The following is a 21,577-nucleotide window of genomic DNA, read 5'->3' as shown; positions in this document are numbered from 1 at the left end:
CTCCATCCTTTTCCATCTCTCCCAGTTTCTCATTTTTCTAATCATGGGTGGTTAATCCCCAACAAACTGGCCATTCAGATTGTCAGAGGAGGCCTTCCTGGTCATTCCAAAATTAAAGGAATGCTGCCACATAATAGCTTGGTGGCCAGTCTTGCCACCCTTTGGAAACCCATCCCCCCTTAGGCAGTTTGGAAGTGGAAAACATGGCATGTCTCAACCATTTCCTGGAAGCCAGACTTTCTCTGGCTTATAATTAAGTAACTTATCCCAGCTCATGTATTGCTCTGCATGTTTGCAATGAAGCTGTTTTTCATATTGTTGCATAATTCTATTTTGCATGTGATTTTCATGTTTGTGTGTGAATCACTCAATTTTGCTATATATTTTACTATATAACATATCTATTATACACACTATATATATTTTACTATATTTAAATGGTCTACAAATATCACGGATAAACTGTGACTTATATAAAGTGTTAGCATGAAATATGTGTTTCAAGCATTCACATTTTCGACACTTTTCTCCAAATGCATGCATTCTGTTATACTTTTTTCAGAATGTGCAGATTTTTCCAAGCAATTTCCCTAAGAGTATGCAAGTTTGAATTTAGAGAAACAAGTTTGTGCCCATATTTTTATATGCATAGCCTATTATCACTATGAGAAGCATTTTCCCCATCTTCCTTAAGAGAAATTGCATTCTTAGCGAAATACAATGGGGTTGCAGATACTGTTTTCTCCTACATGAAGCCATCTGTCTATCCATCTGCCTCTTCCTCCCACTCCTCAAGATGTCCCTCTCAGCACTGCCTCCATATGCAAAGAGTCATAATATCAAAAAGGAAATTTATTGCCTGCACCATATAAGGCCACCAGATCAACCACCATAATATGGTTTCCCAGCTCTGCATCATATGTGCCTCCCAAGGGCAGTCTGTGCACTATTTTGATAAGCATTAGTCTTTTGGATAGCACATTTTTCTCCTCCAAACATTTCAGAGTGCTTGTGTTCCCATCTAACACTCATGTGCATTTTTATCAGGGCTGTCACTCAGTTAAGTGGACTGAATTTTAGGGCCCAACCTTATTGTGTTGATAATAGTTTTGGTAAAAGGAAAAGAGAAGACAGGAAGAATCACATCGTGGCTGTGATGAAATTTCAGCACCAGAAAACTGACATCCGGAGAAAGGGTTACGATGGTTTGTTCTATGGTTTCTCTGTACCACTATGGCTTGTCATGTGGTTTCCACAGAGTCCTCTGGAAAGAGTGGCAACTGCAAGGGCCACTCCAGCCATCTGGCCTCTATGTGTGGACCAAGGCAGGGAGCTATGCATCTTGAGACTGAATTTTAGGCACAGCAGTTGATGGCATGCATTCCAACCATGTAGGACTGAGCAGGGAAACCAGGATTGTCTGTCAGGTAAACTACCATAAACCACAGGAATCACACAGGGCTGCTTGCATGTTGCATGAACTCAGTGTTTGCTTGTTTATAGTTGGCATAATAAAGGTAATGGACCCGACAGCTACAAAGACAGCCAGGAGCTGGGCACATGACAGCTGGCTTATGTGGTACGCTTGATGGTGGTGAAAGCAATGGTAACAGGAAAAGTAAGTACTTCCTGTCCGAACACATATTAAGTGTGGCTGTGGAGGCAGGGAGAGTTGCCCCTGTGTACCTGTCCACATCGTCAATCTTGTGCATATTAAACAGCAGGGAGGGAACAATCTTGTCCATATGCTGAGGTTCCCATATGGTTGCTTGCAGCTCATCATTAACTGTCTTGCGGACCACCCCCTGGATTCCCCGAATTCCAGCAATCCGAATCCTAGAGGACGGCAATAAGACAGTTTTGACGAAAATGGACTTCTATCAAGGTGATTTAGAAATCCAGCAGGTATTATCCATTTAGCTATCAGCCAGTCTTAAATAGACTACTTTCCAGAAACGTATCAAAGCAGTCGACACAAGATACAAGGACATAAAAATAACTATTGCTATAACAATAAAAGCCACACAATACAGATCAGTCAGAATAAAGCCATAGTTCTACTGTGCGCTCCAAAGCATAGCTAGCTGGATCACCCTTTAGGGAAAGCCCATGTAAACAGATAAATCTGAAGATGCCCGACTGTCAGAGCTACGGATGCCCATCAAATGTCAAGCGGCTGAGTCTCCCATGGGTGTGCACATGCGTGCACGTGTGTGTGCAGTCATTCCCACATGGTTCACATAACCAATGTGCAGAAGCACTGCAAAATAGTGATCTTGATGAGTGTGGATATAGTTCCATCCAGCTTCTTCCTGTTTGGTGCTTCATCCACAAGCAGGGAGGTCTTGAACTCACGTCTTCCTTAAAGAGATAAGCAAACTTCCATCGTTCCATCCCATTATTTCTTGCAGGTTTTTCTGGAACTCTGGCTTAACTAATAGGTCTTGCCTAAGACAAAGCACTCTTGTGCGCACTTGTCTGTAGTAGCTCCATTCTGGGCATGCTTTTCTCTATTATACACATTCTTTTGCAGTGAGTCCTCTGAATGCAGAGTTTGGAAGAGCTCCATTATTAATGCTGAACTGTGTCTCACTTCATGCACAGGGGCCCTATTATTTTTTATAATAGTTGGCCTGAGTAGTACATTGGTGGTGCAGGTTATGACATAAACTTTTATTAACACAAACTCCGGGGTGTTGTATTGGATGGGCTCTCCTGGAAGAAAGCCAAGGAAGTTATTAAAGTCCAACAGGTAAGTGTAGCAAACCTTCCCAGGGCCCATAAGTCAGGGCAGTTTCTTCAAGGTGTGCCAAGGTTCTCAGCTGGTTGCAGAGCACACCAGACATAATTGCCTTGAAACTAGTTTCTACAACCATTCTGGAAAAGGTCTGCTTTGGCTGTGAGAACAAAACTGTTTGCCCTACTGAAGCAGCTTTGCTCCCTCTCCCATTTCCTCAAAAGGGGGAGGTTACAAGCTCTGTGGAGATGGGGAGCAATGAACCTCACAGAATCCATGGCAAGAGGAGTTGTCTTATTTGTGGCTTGAGGAGAGGAACGGATGCTTGACTTGTCCAGGTGATTTTGTAGGCCTGTGGAACATCCCCTGGCCTTTTACAGGAACCAGAGAAGGCAAGTGGAAGCTTTCTTTTGCTTCTTTATATTCGGTATTTGCAATTCATCATTGTATACTACAAACTGCATATCATATATGATGGAAGCAGTTTTGTTTCATCTTGAATATCCTAAAATCTGGGCATGAAGTGCTTTGGCTCGACCAGCTCCTGAAATTAATATAGGAGCTCTCTTCCAACCAGTATTCACTAGAACTACTGAAGTACATGTGTGAACAAGCCTTCCAAAAATTGTTCTGAATTCTCTATGCAGTTTTATGCATAATGAACACGTATTTTCACCAGAGGGAGCTAAAGACCAGAGCATATATCATTCGAGTACAATTTTCTGGTTTTATCATCTGATGTTTGTGTGCAGTTACTTAATTTGATACGACTTCCATTGTGCAGTGCCACTTAAAAATGTATTATTTAAAATAATTAAAAGCACAAACAAACAAACAAGACAGAAAGCAACCCATTCCAATGCATCCAAAGCGGTCCTCTAACTGATGTGTCGCATGACGTGTCGGCTCTGGGATACGCCTATTACTGGCATTCTGTATACTTGTGAGAGCTGAGAATTTAAACAGTGGTTTAATTTAAAAAGGTAAAACATAGGTAATTGTTTTTATTGCATTTGTGAACTTTCTCAGAGACAAGTCAGCTCTGCAGCCTGAAATATTTTATAGCTGCAGTATCATTAATGGCGTCTGCTCTCTGAAGCTACGCTCAAAATTCTAGCTCCAGAGATTAAAAACAACATCGACACATGACCCAAACGAGTTTATTTTAGGAAAAAGAGACTGCCATAAGATGAATGGTTATGAATAGAAACAGAGAGATGATTTGCCCAGAAACAAATTGGGCAAGGAGGCGTGGGCCTCTCCTTCACAGCCCATGAAGGCGAGGGAGGGGGAGAAGCATCTCAGCTCTGTCAGAGCTTTCCAGAAGATTCCATGCTGCAGTCCAAGCCAAATGAGACCACAAGCAGAACTTCTGCTGAATGCAAGATGGCTACTTTGATTATTTGCTCTAAGAATCCAAGTGGGTGTGTTACACCTTTAGCAAAAGGCCTCTTTTCATCCACTTGTTAGGAACTCCCCCCACAAGGTAGAAAAGTATTTAAATATTCTATTTATTCAAAGGAAAGCAAAACAGGGAGATGCTTGAGGGAGATGTGGGGAAGCAATATAGATATATATTAACAGGAGAAACCCCCCTCTTTTTTATAACATCTAAGCCCCAGTATTTTCATGCAACAGATTGAAATGGCCAAATAACCTGACAGCACCATTTCAAGCAATAGGTACAGGCCCCAGTTTTGAAGACCAGTCTGCATGAAAACAAGCCATGTGCAGGGATGCTGTTATGTACTGAAAAGATGCAAAGCCCAGATCCACAGAACAATAACGAAAAAGCGAAAATCTGCATGTGTTAATTTATATATGTTCTAAAGTCTGTGCATTTCTTTGAAGGACTCTCTCTCTGTCTCGTAAAATCACCCCTCTTTATAAAAAGGGGGCAAAAGTGGATTTGATTTTGGAAAAATATCTCAAGTGGAAAGATTCAAGGTGTGGGCAGCAGCAGGAGAAAGTCATGTGTGTACAGAACCAGTTAGACCAGGAGCATGAGATGCCATCAAGGTTCTTAGGGCTTCTGTAACTTTATTTCCGCAAGTACCCCAGGGTGCAGGGTGGTTGTAAAGTTGCCCACCTAATGGTCCAGAGATTCCAGTGAAAGGTTTGGGGCTTTGGCCCTGGTGGGCTGCCTTCTAGCATGACCTCAGATCACATGTGCGAAAATTGCACAGTGGAGAGAGTGGTTTTTACCCATCTCATTCTGGCTGCACTGCTAACTTTCTATTTGCAGGGTGCTTTCCATACAGGGGAACATTCATAAAGCATATTCCCTACCTGCAGTCTGAGGTAACACTGGCCTGCCTCATAATGCTGCCACCAGCACCTGCTGTGTGCCTAGATACCCAGGTATCCAACCTGCTCTCACGTCAAAGCATCCCGTGTCCCCCAAGATGCCATAGGGATCAAAGCAGTGAAGCAGGATTGGGGGATGTTAAGACGACTGTGACATCAAGACAGGAGCTGTTAGAAGTTGGAGCAGTTGAGGAAAGAACCAGTGGCTCCCCTTATGGTAGCAACTTCACTTTCAGAAGAATGTCTCCTTTGGTCCTGATTTTAAGGGAATTCAAGGATAACTTGGGGCCATGTGAATCAGTCCCACTGGTGTGGATGCTTGCGACTCATTTCCCATGGGGCAGCTGTCGTGAGTCTGGCTGGACACAAGCAGAGGCCTCCAAGTTCAAAAAAACCTTCAATGTGACTTCACTTTGGCCTCTGCTCGATGAAGATGCGAGTCGCTAGACTGCTGTTTGACATGGACACAACACCAACACACGAATACACTTCTGACGAATCTTGCCAAGGGCAAGTAAGCAAGAAAGATGGTGCTTACAGCCCTCGATATTTAGAACCTCTGCGTGGGCAAGTGGACTGCAATTCTTGGATGCAAGGAAACCAAAATGCCAGAACGGGGCCTGCAGAGCAGAATTTATTTATTTGTTTATTTATTTAAAACATCTCCATGCCACCCCCATCGCAACAAAGCCTCGGGGCGGCTCACAAAGGATACATAAAAAAAGAATACGAAGGAAATGTAGCAGCAGGTTACTTACTCAGTTTGCACTTTGGGATCTTCATGGTAAGAATGACACATGGCACTGAACTGGGAGACAAAGAAGTCGTAGCGCCTGTGGTAGGAAGGCGTGTCTTCTTCAATGTTCGCAAATTTAACGAACTATGGAAATGGTGAGGGGGAAATAGGAGGTTGGTGCATTGTCTGCTATCATATCGAAGAAGACAACAATATTCCATCTAGCTTCCTGGCTTTGTACAGACTTGACTTCGCCATCCACCACTGACAGCCAATGCAGCATTCATTACTTAGACAGCTGGACCTAAGCGTTTACTAGGTTAACTTATCCAAATGCCTTTCCCAGCTTAACCAGGGTCCAGATGCAGTCCTGGAGAGGTTTTCAGGGGCCACATCTCAGTGGTGGCTGGAGCAGCAGTCAGTGGGGGCGGGAGCAGAAGCACAACCCCCATTGATTCCTTCTGACTCATAGCTCTAACTGCAAACAACAAGGCCTTAGAATGTGGGAGAAGGGATCTAAGCCACCAAACAGGCAGTGGGGAAGGGATAGGGTTAAGAGAAAGGGATGTGATATTCTGGGGAACCGGCTTGGGACCCCAGGGTTGAGCCTGGCCACTCTAGTGCATTGTAGATAAGAACAATAAACAAGGCAGTGAGCCTGTAGCCCTCCAGGCTGCTTGGTCTTTCACATCCCAGTGATCAATTCAGGCTTTCCGTAAGTCCTAGACAAGAAAGAGATTATCTCCTCAAAGGTTCTGCCATTCCCCCATTATGTCAGAAATATCAAATTTGCTACTTTTATATCTAGCTAATCTACTTTCTGCAGTAGTTGGATTCACATTAAAAAAGAGGTGCAGACAACTTGAAACCTATTCTACTTAAGCAGAGAGGAGTTAAAATTATGTTAAAATAATGTATGCTATTTCAGAACAGCTATTCTTGAATTTTGTTTCTCAGCAATCTTTATGGCTTTAGAACTACTCCTGTTGCTATGGGAAAGATTTATATAAATATGGCAAATTAAACTACCGTATCATTGAAGAAGAACTATGAAGAGCACAAAGTAAACTTAAAATACATTAATTCTACTGGATAGCTAGACGCCAAGCCAGTGTGTTATCTTCTTTGTGCACATGTATGGATATTATACCCACCATATCTGCAAAGTAATCTTTCCCTTCGTCTTGCCAGTCACTGAATTTAAGGACACTGTCCACTTTTGTGAGTCAGGTTTGTACAGCAAAGGAAAGTGCAAAGGCATTTTTCAGTGGCTGCCCTATCACTGCAGAACCCCTTCATTTATTTATTTATTTATTTATTTATTTATTAATTAAAACATTTCTTCCACTGGAAGTTTGTCAACGGCTGACACGTGGCCCAGTCTGCACACTCAAAACAAGCCACCATCTTTAGAAAATGCCGGGCAGCCTTTCTCTAATTACCTGCCTGAGCTTGGCTTTTAGTGCTGTCCAAATCCAGGCAGTATGGCTTGTTTGTGGGGAAAACAGGCCATGGTTATTTGAAGATTGCCTTCCCCTCAAACAAGCCACGCTGCCTGAGTTTGGACACCAACAAGCCATGGTTAGCCAAACAGCATCTGGCACAGACCAGCATGTGTTGGGGAACAAAACACGCTACCCTGGTTCATTTAAGCCTCAGTGGCTCGTTCAGTTGGCAAACTGGCTATTTATCTACACGATTAACAATCTGGTTTAACTTATCATGGTGGGCATGTCGTGAGCAGAGCCGGCTGGAGCCGGGGGTCAGACTAGATGGCCTGGGAGACCCCTTCTGACTCGCTCTATGTTTCTATGTTATCATGCCTTCTCCTCAGGAACAAGGGTGGTATTTCTAAAGACTTCTTATGGACTTCAATCTGCCAGAAGAATGCAACTAGGTTGCCTTCCGGGTGATTGGGACTACAGTTCTCATAAGCCTCAGCCACCTTTGCTGGACAGGAGGAACACAAATACCATTGTAGTCCAAAGCATCTGGAAGACGGTAGTTCTTTACTGCCACTTTATGCTTTCATAACACTACAATGTACAGCATTTGGCAGAAGTCATGAGAGTAAAACTAGCTTATACCTCAGGTTTGTAGGGCAAAAATATTCCAGCTCTGAATGCTTCGCAGAATTATGTGTCATGCTATATATACACAAAATGAGTCCTTGCTAGGCCTCATTGACTGACACCATGCTCAGACATTTAATGTGCTTATCTACTTTACCATTGCAAAAAGATTCTTAACAGTTAAATAACTGAATGAATGAATTCAAAGCAACCCTGTTTTTTTCCTAAACAACAATCTGAGATAAATGCCACAACAGCTTTTGTGAAGTTGAGGCCTTTGGTTTTCTTCAGCTGAAGAAAAAACTCTCAGTTGCCTTAAACTGGGTTTACTCACAGAGTTGGTTCCCAGGACTTGCAGCTTCGGCTCCCCAGACTCCAGCAGCTTCGCCACCATATGAAGGAAACTCTCCACAAACGGTTTAATGCTCTGAGAACGGCAAGCCATCAAAAGCTGGTCTAGTGCTTCCATGGCAATTAGAACGTATCTGTGGGAAGAGATGTGCCAAGAGCCATACAAGTCATAGAAGGAGTGAGAAATGAGCATGTTATATCACCAAGCAGATCCTATTGCAACCTTAGTGATGTTGCGCAGTTTCACAAGGTCCTCTTTGGAATACCAATTTGTTGCGCTTATCAACCTTACCAGTATTCTGAAACTGCTCACTGCTTCTTACCCATCTCATAGCAACAGCAAGAAGAGGATTACTTTCCTTCTTCCCCCTTGCCTGGTCCAGGAAACCCTGGCACAGCCAAGCTAGCAAGTACCACCATGTTCAGAAACTAGCCCAGTTCCTGAAAAAGGCCTGTCAGCATCCACATGGTAGATTTTGTAGGACTTCCTTTCCTTAAAAACAATGCATAGGATCAGACTCAGTGCCATATCATAACAGCAAGCACAGGGGGTATACAAGGCATGATATCCGCAAGTACATTGCTTAAAAAACAAAACAAAGACATCAGAAGAAATGAATAAGTACATTGAATGGTATTCAGTGGTGTCATTGTGTTGGTGGAAACAATTCTGCTGGTGGAAACAGAAGGGGGATCATTCTCCCTTCCACGTGTCCTCAGATCTGTACTGGAGAGTTGGGAGAGGCAGGCAACAAGGATTGCTTCCTCTCTTGCCAACAGTTGAAGTCAGGCTATCCAAGTGCCTGGCTGTTCTCTCAGCTCCACAGCAACTGTGGCCGGAAGAAGGAAATAAAGCCAGTCGCACCCTCTTTTCCACTGAAAAAGAACTGGGCTTGTTTCAGACCCACCTGAAAAGAAATGGGATGGAACTTCATCCCTCTAATCCCACTGTGGTTGGGACTTCATATCCATCAGGAGCAGGCAGTGACAATACCGCACCCGTTCTCGCTGTTGGTCCCAGTACCCCACTCTCTTTTTCCCCAAAATGAAAGTTTTTCCTGGAAGTTCAGATCGTTTGAAAGCAGAGAGAGGCCTTCTAGCTGCCCCTTTCTCTTCTATCATGAATGTCTCCAGGCCCAAAGATGGGGCTCAGTCAGAGACATTCTTGGGAAATGGCAGATGGTTATAGGCCAAAGTGTTCATCTGTAGCATGCCCATTTTGAGATGATGCCCAGAGCAGCTCTCGAACTATCAAAAATATTCATGAGCTAATCAAGTTTGCCTACCCTTGGTGTATGGTAACTCTGTTCTTTTAAGGAGATTCACAGAAAATGGACTGTAATTATTACAAGGTCTACCGTACTGATTCCAACTTCTTTGTAGCAGTTAGTTATGCTCTTATAAAGTTGGTGAATGAACTGCAAGTTAAAATGAGTCTAGCTTAACCTAGTTGATTCCTTGACTAGTTTCCACTGATTTTCACCTGCTGCTTAACCAAAGTCACAAACAGCTGTTATACCAAACACATATCGGATTGGAACCCATAGGCTGTCTTAAGAAAATGAAAGCAACCTTGAAAAAAGTTAGCAAGATCATTATCTTAATTGCCAAGTATGAAATTTCCTTACCCATAATGGTGTCTGGCAACATCTCTGCTCAGTCGCTCTGCTAAATAAGCACCAATTCGATCAAGCTTTTCAGGTGCAGAAACCGCATAGAAAGTCAGCTTCTCCATGTCAGCTTTAACGAGCCCATCCTAATAATTCAAAGAATTACTAGTCCCTTCCCCATGCATCGTCACCACTCTAATGATTTACACCTCTATTACTATGGCTAGATGTTTATTTGGCTCCAGCAGCCTAGAAAATGCCAATGGATGTGTGTCTACAAAGCATCTGTCGGGCTGAGTGGGGTGAGGGAACAGGACTGCTACCCTCCCAGCACCTACGGGTCATTCTGTGGTGCAAAAAGAGCTCTTGCATTTACAACTTGATGCGCGCAGGACTTCTCACACAGCAGGGAAGCATGAATGATCACCCAGGGAGGATCAGGCAGTGAAGTCATGCATGCAGGGCCTGTTTTCCAGAAAGGCAACAGGGCACAATTCTGGGGTGGCCAGGGGTCCTCTTACAGAGGGCAGTCCTCTATTTGAAGGGCTGCCAGAGGTGTGCTCTTTAATGGAAGGGATTCTCTCTTTGAAGGGTGGTGCTGTCCAATTCCACTTTAAGGTGATGCTGCCCTTTCACAGTTACCCCTGGGAAGCAAGCCAGACAGGCTGACCTGCCAGTCATGAGACAATAGGCTTGCACAGTACGGTGAAAGGCATGCCATTTCTATTGAAGTTACAGTAATTAATTCTAAGTTTGCCTCTGTTCCTAGAAAACAGCACATGCAGATGCTATGCAAAGCACTGTCTTGCTTTGTCCTCTCTTTGTGGGGATGCAGCTCTACCTTTTTGGCCATCTGTCAATGCACACCCCAACCGCAACCTGCTCCCACCCTCATCTTCAACTTCTGGGGTGGGTTTTCATGCCATGCCACCAAGGACATTTGCGGTGCCATTCAGACCCAGCCCAGGCTACCCCCAATTGCTTTTCTTTTTCAGGAACAGCCACGGCTTGATGTGGCAGGTTTAGTTTAGTTTTTACTCAAGGTAGTAAAAAACTTTACCATGAGTAAAGTCCTTTGGTCAGCCAGCTTTCTCCAGCCCCATTTCGACAGATGCTGGTGGCCCCTTCCGTTTCATCTGGAGAGTGGGCTGAACAAGAAGGCATAGGAGCAAGGGATGTGAACTCATACTGAGTCAGAGCCTTGGTCCATCCAGCCACGTGTTGCTGACACTAACTGGCAGCCACTCTCCAGGGTCTCGGGCAGGCATTTTTCCAGCTCCACCTGGATATGTCAGGGAATGAACCAGGAGCCTCCTGCATGCACAGCACATGCTGTGCGACTGAACTGGGTCACTGGCTCACTGGGTCACAGTCCACCCCCTCTCTGTGAGCCCCTCCTCCTCATGCAAAGCAAATACCCTGCTATGGAGCCAGGGACCAAAGACCTAACAATGCTTGCAGAGTTCCTCATATGGACACATAAATAGATCTTTGGTCTGCATTTGTTGGAATTTATGCATAATTAATATATTGTAACCTACATGCGTGAATGCAGATAATGGATTTCTTTTGTTGAAACTTATAATAAAGATGTTATAAAATAAAACACGATTATGAGCTACATTACACAATTGTATAGTAATTATTTCTGAATTATTCTGTACGTATCTGTCAAACCATACCCACAATATGGTCTGAAGGCACAGAACATATCCACCAGCTTGAAGCTAAGCAAGTCTGGCCTGGCCTGAGGTTGGAGGGGAGACCACCTGGGAACTGCATGGAGCCACCTTGAGTTCCACAATGAGGGAAAGGTGGGGTATGAATAGAATAAATAAACCATATGAATGTATGCCCTCTTTTGTCCCCATTGGTAACACATATCCTCTTTACAGAGATGTGAAAGAGGTTATTCTACTGAAGCTGTTGTACTCCTCTGTCACCCAGAATGACAAGTCTGTTGATTGAGGCAGGTTTCCTCAACCTCCCAAATGCACATCATGTAGAGGGAAGCTTAGGGGGATCCAGCAGGATTAGAGGGCTTGACCCTCTCTTCCCTGTTCTCCCCAGTGAGGATTTGCTAGAATGCCATTGTCAGAATGACCTCTTCTGCTTATCTGTGAAGCCAAAGCTTCTAAGTAGCGACTTATGTCAAGACCTTTATTAAGTCTTGCTTCAAGTTACGCAGCAGATCAAGTTACAAACAAGGGGTGCAAGTGAGCCAAACTGTGTTAGCACCTCGAAGAGCCAAATTCTGTGTCTAAGCAACCAATACAGCCCAAACGACTGGAAAATTGTAGCAGTCCTGTTCAGGATACCCATGCTGTGCTTCAACTTTGGAAGACTCTCGGGCAGGCAATGGCTTGGACCAACCCCATCTTCTGCTGCCCCTCCCTCCTCATTTGATACCTTCTCGTAACTCTGGGATTGCTAACCCCTTCTTTTCACTCTGGATTGGCATCCCCACAGTTACAGAGGACCTCACAAGCCCATTAAGACATTTCCACCTAACCTGCGCCGCAGTGGCTCTCCTCCTTGTTTGGGTCACAATCAAATCCCATCTCTTCTAGACACATCTCTCCAGAGGGGCTAAAGTAATACTCAGTGTAGTGGCTGAAGTATTCTACTAGGACTGAGGAAACCCAAGCTTGTATCCATCCCCTAGTTATTTATGAAACTCATGGATGACCTTGGACTAGTTGCTATCCCTCAGCCCAAAAAGGGAAGAAGGGCAAGAAATAAGTAAATACTTTGCAAAGGATTTTTTAAAGAATAGTACATGCATCCATTTAGTAGAGTATTCAACACTCTTGCATACAGATTTCAAGTCAAATAACATATATTCAAAACAAAACAAAATCTGAATTCCCTCAGGGCAAAATTAAGTTGGCAAAGACAGGGTATGTGAAGTATCTCTAATGCAAACCTACTTCAGACATTAAAGAAAGGAAAGGAAAGGAAAGGAAAGGAAAGGGAAAAGAGAAAAAGAGGAGTCATTAGAAAGATGGGGAGTGTAGGTTAATGAGAATTACAATATCCCACTGGGCTAAACTTACATGTACGAGGTGTTGTTTATCCTTGAGTAGTTTAAAACTATACTGTGCATTTAATGTCACAAGATTAATAATAAAAAGCACTGGTAAACTCTGGATAGATGGACCCTATTTGAAATTGGTGCAGATTTTGGCTTCAGGAAGTTTCAAACAGGGAGAGCTGCTTTGATGGATTTAAAAGGACGAAACACACACACACACACACACACACACACACACACGAGTAGTAGGTTGGTCTACCTGTGCTTCTTACCACAGTAAACAAATGCAATTTCCTCTATATTCAAAGGAAAGTGGTATTGTGCATGACTCTCTCAGGAAAACTCAAGGCGTCCAACCCACCATAAATCCTGAGTTTTGGTTGGCGTTAACAGCTATTGAGTCTTTGGGTACTGTAACTCCTTGTGCACACCATGGTTTTGTATGAAGGACCAGCCTGCATTATAATGGATGTACTGGATGGGCTGAATATACAGTAGAGGTGACAAATAGATTTAAGGAATAAGATTTGATAGACAGAGTGCCTGAAGAACTATGGACGGAGGTTCACAGCATTGTACAAGAGGCAGCAACTAAAACCATCCCAAAGAAAAAGAAATGCAAGAAAGCAAAATGGCTGTCTGAGGAAGCTTTACAAATAGCTGAGGAAAGAAGGGAAGTGAAAGGCAAGGGAGAAAGAGAAAGATACACCCAATTGAATGCAGAATTCCAGAGAATAGCTGGAAGAGATAAGAATGCCTTCTTAAATGAATAGGTGGCAAGATTACACAGAAGAACTATACAAGAAAGAGCTTAATGTCCCTGATACCCATGATGGGGTGGTCACTGACCTTGAGCCAGACATCCTGGAATATTAAGTCAAATGGGCCTTAGGAATTCTGAGCAACAACAAAGCTAGTGGAGGTGACAGCATTCCTGCTGAGCTATTCAAAAGCCTAAAAGATGATGCAGCAAAAGTGCTACACTCAATATGCTCAAAATCCTACAAACTAGGCTCCAGCAGTATGTGGACCGAGAACTACCAGAAGTACAGGCAGGGTTTCGAAGAGGGAAAGGAACTAGAGATCAAATTGCCAACATACGCTGGATCATGGAGAAAGGGAGTTCCAGAAAAACATCTACTTCTGCTTCATTGACTATGCTAAAGCCTTTGATTGTGTAGATCACAACAAATTGTGGCAAGTTCTTAAAGAGATGGGAGTACCAGACCATCTTATTTGTCTCTTGAGAAACCTATATGCGGGTCAAGAAGCAACAGTGAGAACTGGACACAGAACCACTGATTTGTTCAAAATTGAGAAAGGAGTTCGGCAAGGCTGTATACTGTCACCCTGCCTATTTAACCTATATGCAGTTCACATCATGAGAAAGGCGGGGCTAGATGAATCACAAATTGGAATTGAGATTGCCGGGAGAAATATCAACAACCTCAGATATGAAAATGATACCACTCTAATGGCAGAAAGTGAAGAGGAACTGAAGAGCATCTTGATGTGGGTGAAGGAGGAGAGCACAAAAGTTGGCTTGAAATTCAACATTAAGAAAACTAAGATCATGGCATCCGGTCCTCTCACTTCCTGGCAAATAGACGGGGAAGAAATGGAGGTAGTGACAGATTTTATTTTCCTGGACTCCAAGATCACTGCAGATGGGGACTGCAGCCAAGAAATTAAAAGACGCTTGCTCCTGGGGAGGAAAGCTATGGCAAATCTAAACAGCATACTAAAAAGCACAGACATCACCCTGCCAACAAAAGTGCGTATAGTCAAGGCTATGGTTTTGTCAGTTTCTCAGTTGTGGTGCTGGAGGAGTCTCCTGCGAGTCCCTTGGACCGCAAGGCAATCAAACTAGTCAGTCCTAGAGGAGATCAACCCTGACTGCTCTTTAGAAGGCCAGATCCTGAAGATGAAACTCAAGTACTTTGGCCACCTAATGAGAAGGAAGGACTCCCTGGAGAAGAGTCTGATGCTGGACACAATAGATGGCAAAAGAAGAAGGGGACGGCAGAGGATGCGGTGGCCAGATGGAGTCACTGAAGCAGTCAGCGTGAGCTTGTGTGGACCCCGGGGGGGGGGGAGGTGATGGAGGACAGCGAGGCCTTGAGGAGTGTTGTCCATGGGGTCGCGATGGGTCGGACACGACTTCGCAACCAACAACAACTGGATGGGCTCTTCCAGAAGAATGACAATGATATTATTAAGGTTCAACTAGTGAAGGTTCCCAGTGTCCAAGAGCCATGCCAAGATCTTATGGACTTCAGGTGCTTAAGAAGCATGGCGGAGATCATTGCCTTGGAGTTGCCTTGTTAATCCTTCTGTAGATAAGGGCTTTACCCAAGCAACACCATTCTCTCTTCTCCTGTCTCTCGTGAGACCAAGGTTAGGGTTGGCGAATACAAGAGCGGTACTGTATAAAATCCATGGCAAGAGATGTTGCCTTGTGCTCTCGGCCTGGAAAGAAGGAGTGATGTGCTACTTGCCAGGAAAATTCAGAGGCTCATGCAGCATCCCTGGTCTATTCAGAGGAAATGGCCACAGAGAAGGGGTGTGTACTCCTTCTTTCACCTGTTTATATCCTGCAACCATATTTCATCACTGTATTCAATAAACTGCATACCACCTTTGACACACTTGTTTTGCTTCTTCCTAAGGATCCTCACATCCAAAAAGAGGTGCCTTGGCTAAACCAAGCCCCAGGAGCTAAAGCCTTAGGAGATGTACGACTGGTCTTTTCCTTTCCATTTTTAGCATTAGCACTGTAGGTATGAGAGTGATCTCTCCAATTTAAGGCACCTCCTTCTACTGGTTACCCCATAAAATAAATGGCGGCTTGGGGATACTTGTAATGTAGCCTGGGAAACTTCCACACCACCACACAAAGCAACATTCAGGGGTAAAACAGGGTGCTGTGGATCCGGATTTTTGCTGGATCGGTGTGCTGAACCAAGGGACCCCCCACTTCCTTCTTTCCATGGCAGACCTTCCAGCCTGCTGAAAATGCAACATCAGGAAAAGGCAACATGGCGGAAGGGCAACATCAGGAAACGCTGTTGAATGGGGGAAGCAGCTCTCCCACCTTTAGGTGGAGAATCCTTCCAGACCCAAGTCAAGGTAATCTATAACAGATAAATTATTGCCCCATCTGGCTCGAGGGCTGCGTTACTTACTTTTGAGTCTTCAGGGAAGATGTTATCCACCAGGCGTTTGTAGCGAGGACGCAGAGCAGCACAACAGCAGCAAACACCTGCAAGCGCCATTATTCAAGACATGCACACAGTGAAAAGAAAAGCACTGGGAAGAATCAGAATGCCGTCGAGTGGATTTGGCTCGGGCTAAAATGTGATGAAGTGCTATAACAATAAGATGCAAGAATTTCTGATTGCTGCAGTAAACAAAGAGTTCTTTAGGCTTGTGACCTTTTTGCTTTGCTTCTGTATATGCAAGGCCTGCAATAACAGTCTTCTGGCTGTCAGACGGTGGAGAAGAAGATAAGTTCTCTAGAGAACCAAAATAATTTAGAACATATACATCATTAAAACTTAAGTAACATTTTATGTATATGTATTTTTCTGCTGCCCAATGGGTGAAGTTTTCTGTTCAATTAACAGAAGTTCTACTTTATTACTAAGTCTTCCAAAAAAGAAAGCAACCACTGCTTATTGCCAAATGTTTGGAAAAGCAAAGTAGGAGTATTGCACTAATTAGCTGACTTAAACCCTTATTAAAAAGATGTAATAAACACGAAACAGAAGTTTTTCCTGAATACAGTGTAACCTAACTTCCACAAATGCCTTTGACACATGCAAAAACTCTGCTGCACTGATTTTTTCCCTAAATAACATCTTTAGAAATGAAATCAAAATCAGAAGTCTTGGGAGGGGCATCCTAGGAAGGGGCAGAATTTGCCCACCTCTGCCTTATATTACTCCCCAGAAAAGTGCTAGTGGTAGAAATAAAAACTAACTCTAAGAAAGGTCTTGAGATATTCTAGGAAGGTTTTCTGTGGTGATAGCCCTGGCAACACCCCCTTGGTTGGCTCATTTAAATGCTCACTCAGCCATGCAGCAGCTGCTTTCAGCTAGGAGAAGAGCTAAAGGGCATGTGATACACAGAGAGTTCACTGCAATTCCTTCCCATTCAAAGGTGGATTTCATTTTTAATGCATTGGTCAGCCTTAGCAGCAACTCTCAGCATTCCCAGCTAGCCAGGCCATCAGCTGGGAATGCTGGGAGTTGTAATCCAGCACATATGGGGGCACACCAGGCTGAGGAAGGTGAAATGAAGCAGATCATTGAAATAATTCACACTGAGAGAGGGGAAATTATCAGCACTCGCAGTTACCAAAACAACAATATTTCATAAGGCGTACATGGTGCTTCTAATTACTACTGCCAGTGCACTAAGTAAGGTTAGATCGAGATTACTTGATCAAGCAGTAGAACCTTACAGGTTGCTGCAACCTTCATCAGTTCAGGGAAAAACACACAGAGCTGAGGCATCAAAACCACACAATGATCAAACCCTTTCAGGTGAAAACTTGTTCTGCTTCATAAACCTGTAAAAATGCACAAATGTAACAGATGGAAACCTGTTTGGTTTAAACTACGGTAGCAGTTGTTTCTGTTTTTTAAAATCACTTATTTTGTTAGTAAGTGCATCATTTCACTTCGACCAAATGACTCTCTTGACTGGAAGTGCTTCATATATTTTGAAAGGAAATGCAAGGCTTTCCTTTGAAGTACGAAGGTCTTAAAAAAAAACCCTAAGGCAAGGAAGGTCATCTGACAGTTTTCAGTAAGATAAGTGGTGCAATTAGGTAATTTTAGACTCTCGACATAAAGGACTTGCACTAGAGGTGCTTTAGAAGAAGCCAGTGCCATCCAGATGCATTGCATTGGACTATAATTCCCACCATCCTCCCCGGCCAGCAAGGGCACCATGTCGGCAAGGCTGCATGAGGTGACTTTGCCTATGGCTTCACTTCCTTTCAAACATGGTGAAACAGCTTTCCTGAAATTGGGGGCCCTTCCACTTCATCTTCTGAGCAGCGCCCGAGACCAAGTCCTGCTTTGATGGCATCACCGATTCAGCAAGAGGCTGAATCTCCAGTTCTGAACTAACCAATGGCTTCACTCTGCACTCTGCTTCCTTTTGAACTCAACATCTTAACAAATGCTCTTAACAACCTTCACTGGGGAAGGGGAAGGGGAAGGGGAAGGGGAACTTACTAAGCAGTCCTGCTTAAGACACTGAAACGGCTCAATTTCGCAGCAACTTCTGCCAGGAATGGCAGGTGCCAGAACACTGAAGTCTGCGAATTACATAAGTTCCCAAAATATCTGTGCTTCCTTGCACACCTGTATCTCTCACTATTTTCGTAAATGGAATTTCAGAATGTAGTAGAAACACAGAAACAGAGCGAGTCAGAAGGGGCCTCCCGGGCCATCTAGTCTGACCCCTGGCTCCAGCCAGCAGTAGTTTGACTATGGGTGATCTTAACATAGCTTCAAGCAGAAGGAAGAAAGGTAGATACTTTAAATGACTAAGGGCATCATTCCATGTGGGATTACAGGCATCCTGTGGAGGGAGGATAGGTACAGGGAAACAGGCCACCTCTGTGCGCCTTTCTCCGAAAAGCTCTTAGGCCATTCAGTTCCACCATTTCAGTGTGGTGCTTTGGAGAAGGGGGGAAGGCTCAGGGGTATCCCCAGGGGACACCATGTCTCGGTGGTGCCAGTTTCCTCCCTTCCCCGACTCCCAGAATGCTCCCCATGGACCTTCCCTGAGGTGGTTCTTATGTCCACAGAGAAGGGGCCAGCCCAATTCTCTCCCTGCCAGCCGCAAAGTAGGGAGAGATTCTCCTACCTCGTCACTGGAACTCTGCAAAATCCTATGGCCATCTAGACTCTGTCTAATAACCGCAAGGTTGCACTCTAAGTCCGCAAAATACTATACTATTTATGTTTTTTAAAGACTTTAATATAAATATTTCATACTGGGGTGTCCAACACCTATCTTGGAAATTTCCAGGATCCCTGCCCCTCCTGGTTTTTATTGTATTTCCTTTTAATTTTTAAAGAAACAAACAAATGCCAACCACAGGGTGGGCAAGCATGCTGCAGAATGAAATGCAAACTGTCTGTCTGTCTGTCTGTCTTCTGTACTGCCCAATAGCCAAAGCTCTCTGGGCAATTTACAACAAAAGTTGAGTTCAAAAGAGTGTTTTTTCCCTTTTCAGTTTCAGACTGGACCTCTGCTTAGAGACTGGACTTAGATTCTTTGCTCCTTATCCATCATCATGATCATCTCTGCTAAAAAATGATCAAGTGTTATAAAAGTTATCAAGTTATGCAGCAATTCAAAGCAATTTGAAAACAAGAACATCAGCAGTAAAAACTTTACAAGTACAAAAGGTCTCGGACAAGTTACCTGTCTATTCCTCCAGCCCTACTGGATGCATGGAAGCCGCCAAGTTCAGGGGTGACAAGCACCGAGGGTGGGGACCAGGCACTGCACCCTTCCATCTCTGAGGCTGCAGGTCAATGGGGCATTCACAGTTTGAGCCCATCTTGGTTTTGATGCATTTTTGCAATTTAACATGAAAATGGAAGAGAGTTCTTAAAAAGATTGGCTTCCCCATCTAGTCCAGTATTTTGTTGAACCAGGAGCAATCTAGTCCAGCATTATTTAAATGATTAAATCAATAGACATAGATTTTGCCTGAATAAATTGTGTTCGTGTTGCCTTGAGTGCCTTTATTGAGGTTGTGCTAATATATAATATTATTTACTCTCAATCAATTAATCAGTTAATTGGTGAGAATCTAGGCTAGCACTCAATCAGCTAAAAAGTCTGACAGCCTGACAAAAATGCAAATATTTATACGCTGCAGGTTTATCTTTATCATTCCACAAACCAGACGTGTGTTGCATAAATCCCCTGGCACTTACCTTTCTGAACCATGACTTTGAAGACAACTGCAGATACTGGGCATGAAGCTGAACTGACAATCAGTGCCAAAACTGGTGAAAATTCTTATCTGAAAAGGCAAAAAGGGAGGAAAGGGAGGAAAAAAACAACGGGGAGAAGGATTGCATTAAATAATTAAAGGGTCAATCCTGGGCATGTTTAGACAGAAAAAAGTCCTACAGCTCCCAAGCTGGGAACTGTTGGAAGCTTGTCTCCCTAAACATGCATTAGATTGCAACCTAAATAAAGTGTACAACCCAAACTAATACAGATGATTATGTCACTATTTTGTAAATGGTGCCATCCCTTGGCAGGGTACATTGCTTGAAAAAGAGAAAACGTACCACCCAAAAGAGGACACCAATTTGCAGATAATGTGCATGTGCCAATTTATTTGTATAGATGCAAAATTAGAAAGCTTTACCACCATTGAAACCAGGAGCCTCCAGTGCAGTGCCCCCAGTTCAATGCACAAACGGGTTCCCAGTATGGTGTCTGTGAGCAGACAATTTTTTAAAAATCTTTCGTTCATATACATACATGGATTTGTATGAAGTGCACAGAACTGTCTAACAATGACACATAAGCTTCAACAGAAACAGATCAAAACATCCAAATAAATATCCATCGGAAATTGGCATATTTAAACCACCTATCAAAAGCATTCTAAGTCTTCAATCCATTGCATTGTAAGAGGCAAGTTTGTTCTTGCGATTTTGTAATATGTGTCTTTCAGCTGTCAAAAGGACATAAAGGACATTTTGCCTTCCATTTGCTAACTTCCACAAAGCAGGTAAATAATTGTGAGGGACATGTGCATGTAAGCAAGAATAAACCACGACATGGCTTTCCTTCCCACATTCCTTCTTTTTCCTAGCATCTTTCTTAAGCAACACACCAGGACTATATCTAAATGCAGTGCGCTTGGAGCTCAGCCTTGTAAAGAGAGGTAAGGATTCTGCCAGGTGCACAAACACAGGCTGTAGGGCAGCTCTTTCAGCTCACGGGCTGAATTTCATTTTGGAGGGGCTCTCGGGATGTGTGTGTGTGTTCCAGTGGAGTATAGGCGCAAAGGAAGGCTGAGCATAAAAGGATTGAGGCCTTTGAACTGTGGTGCTGGAGGAGACTCCTGCGAGTCTCTTGGACTGCAAGGCGATCAAACCGGTCAGTCCTAGAGGAGATCAACCCTGACTGCTCCTTAGAAGGCCAGATACTGAAGACGAAACTCAAGTACTTTGGCCACCTAATGAGAAGGAAGAACTCCCTGGAGAAGAGTCTAATGCTGGGAACAATGGATGGCAAAAGAAGGAGGGGATGGCAGAGGATGAGGTGGCTGGATGGAGTCACTGGGGCAGTTGGTGTGAGCTTAGGTGGACTCCAGGGGATGGTGGAGGACAGGAAGGCCTGGAGGAATGTTGTCCATGGGGTCATGATGGGTTGGACATGACTTTGCAACTAACAACAACATAGGAGCAAAAGGAGAAGGGGACAGGGAAACAAAGATATCAAATATGCTTGGGGCCAACGGTATTTTTACAATATCAGCATATTTAAGATTAAAGCTCTTGCTGGCTGTAACTCAACCTCATTAAGAGCTGCATCACAGCCTGTGACAACGGGAAGAACGCAGCACAAAAGTGGCACAAACAGATGGTGGGTGAGGAAAAGCTGGTCAAGGAGAGTGGAACCCCATAGATCCTGACAGAATGCGCCAGAAGCCCAGGCTTGGCCCCTAGACCTGTG

At 43.9% G+C, this 21,577-nt stretch overlaps 1 protein-coding gene across 2 annotated transcripts in view; it reads right to left on the bottom strand.

Annotated features, from left to right (window-relative positions):
• Positions 1-16,125, bottom strand: part of EFR3A (EFR3 homolog A) — a 41,950-nt gene extending 25,825 nt beyond the window's left edge. For both annotated transcript variants that reach the window (XM_044450416.1, XM_044450417.1), the window contains exons 1-5: positions 16,033-16,125; positions 9,832-9,959; positions 8,187-8,337; positions 5,803-5,924; positions 1,687-1,836 (exon numbers count right to left, since the gene is read on the bottom strand). In XM_044450416.1, the coding sequence (XP_044306351.1) occupies positions 1,687-1,836; positions 5,803-5,924; positions 8,187-8,337; positions 9,832-9,959; positions 16,033-16,122 (641 nt within the window). In that variant the 5' untranslated portion in view covers positions 16,123-16,125. The remainder of the gene's footprint in view (positions 1-1,686; positions 1,837-5,802; positions 5,925-8,186; positions 8,338-9,831; positions 9,960-16,032) is intronic.
• Between the last annotated feature and the right edge of the window lie 5,452 nt (positions 16,126-21,577).

The sequence above is a fragment of the Varanus komodoensis genome, unplaced genomic scaffold (genome assembly GCF_004798865.1).
Source record: "Varanus komodoensis strain SLA01 unplaced genomic scaffold, ASM479886v1 scaffold66, whole genome shotgun sequence".
NCBI lineage: Eukaryota > Metazoa > Chordata > Lepidosauria > Squamata > Varanidae > Varanus > Varanus komodoensis.
This window is presented reverse-complemented; position numbering and strand designations above follow the sequence as displayed.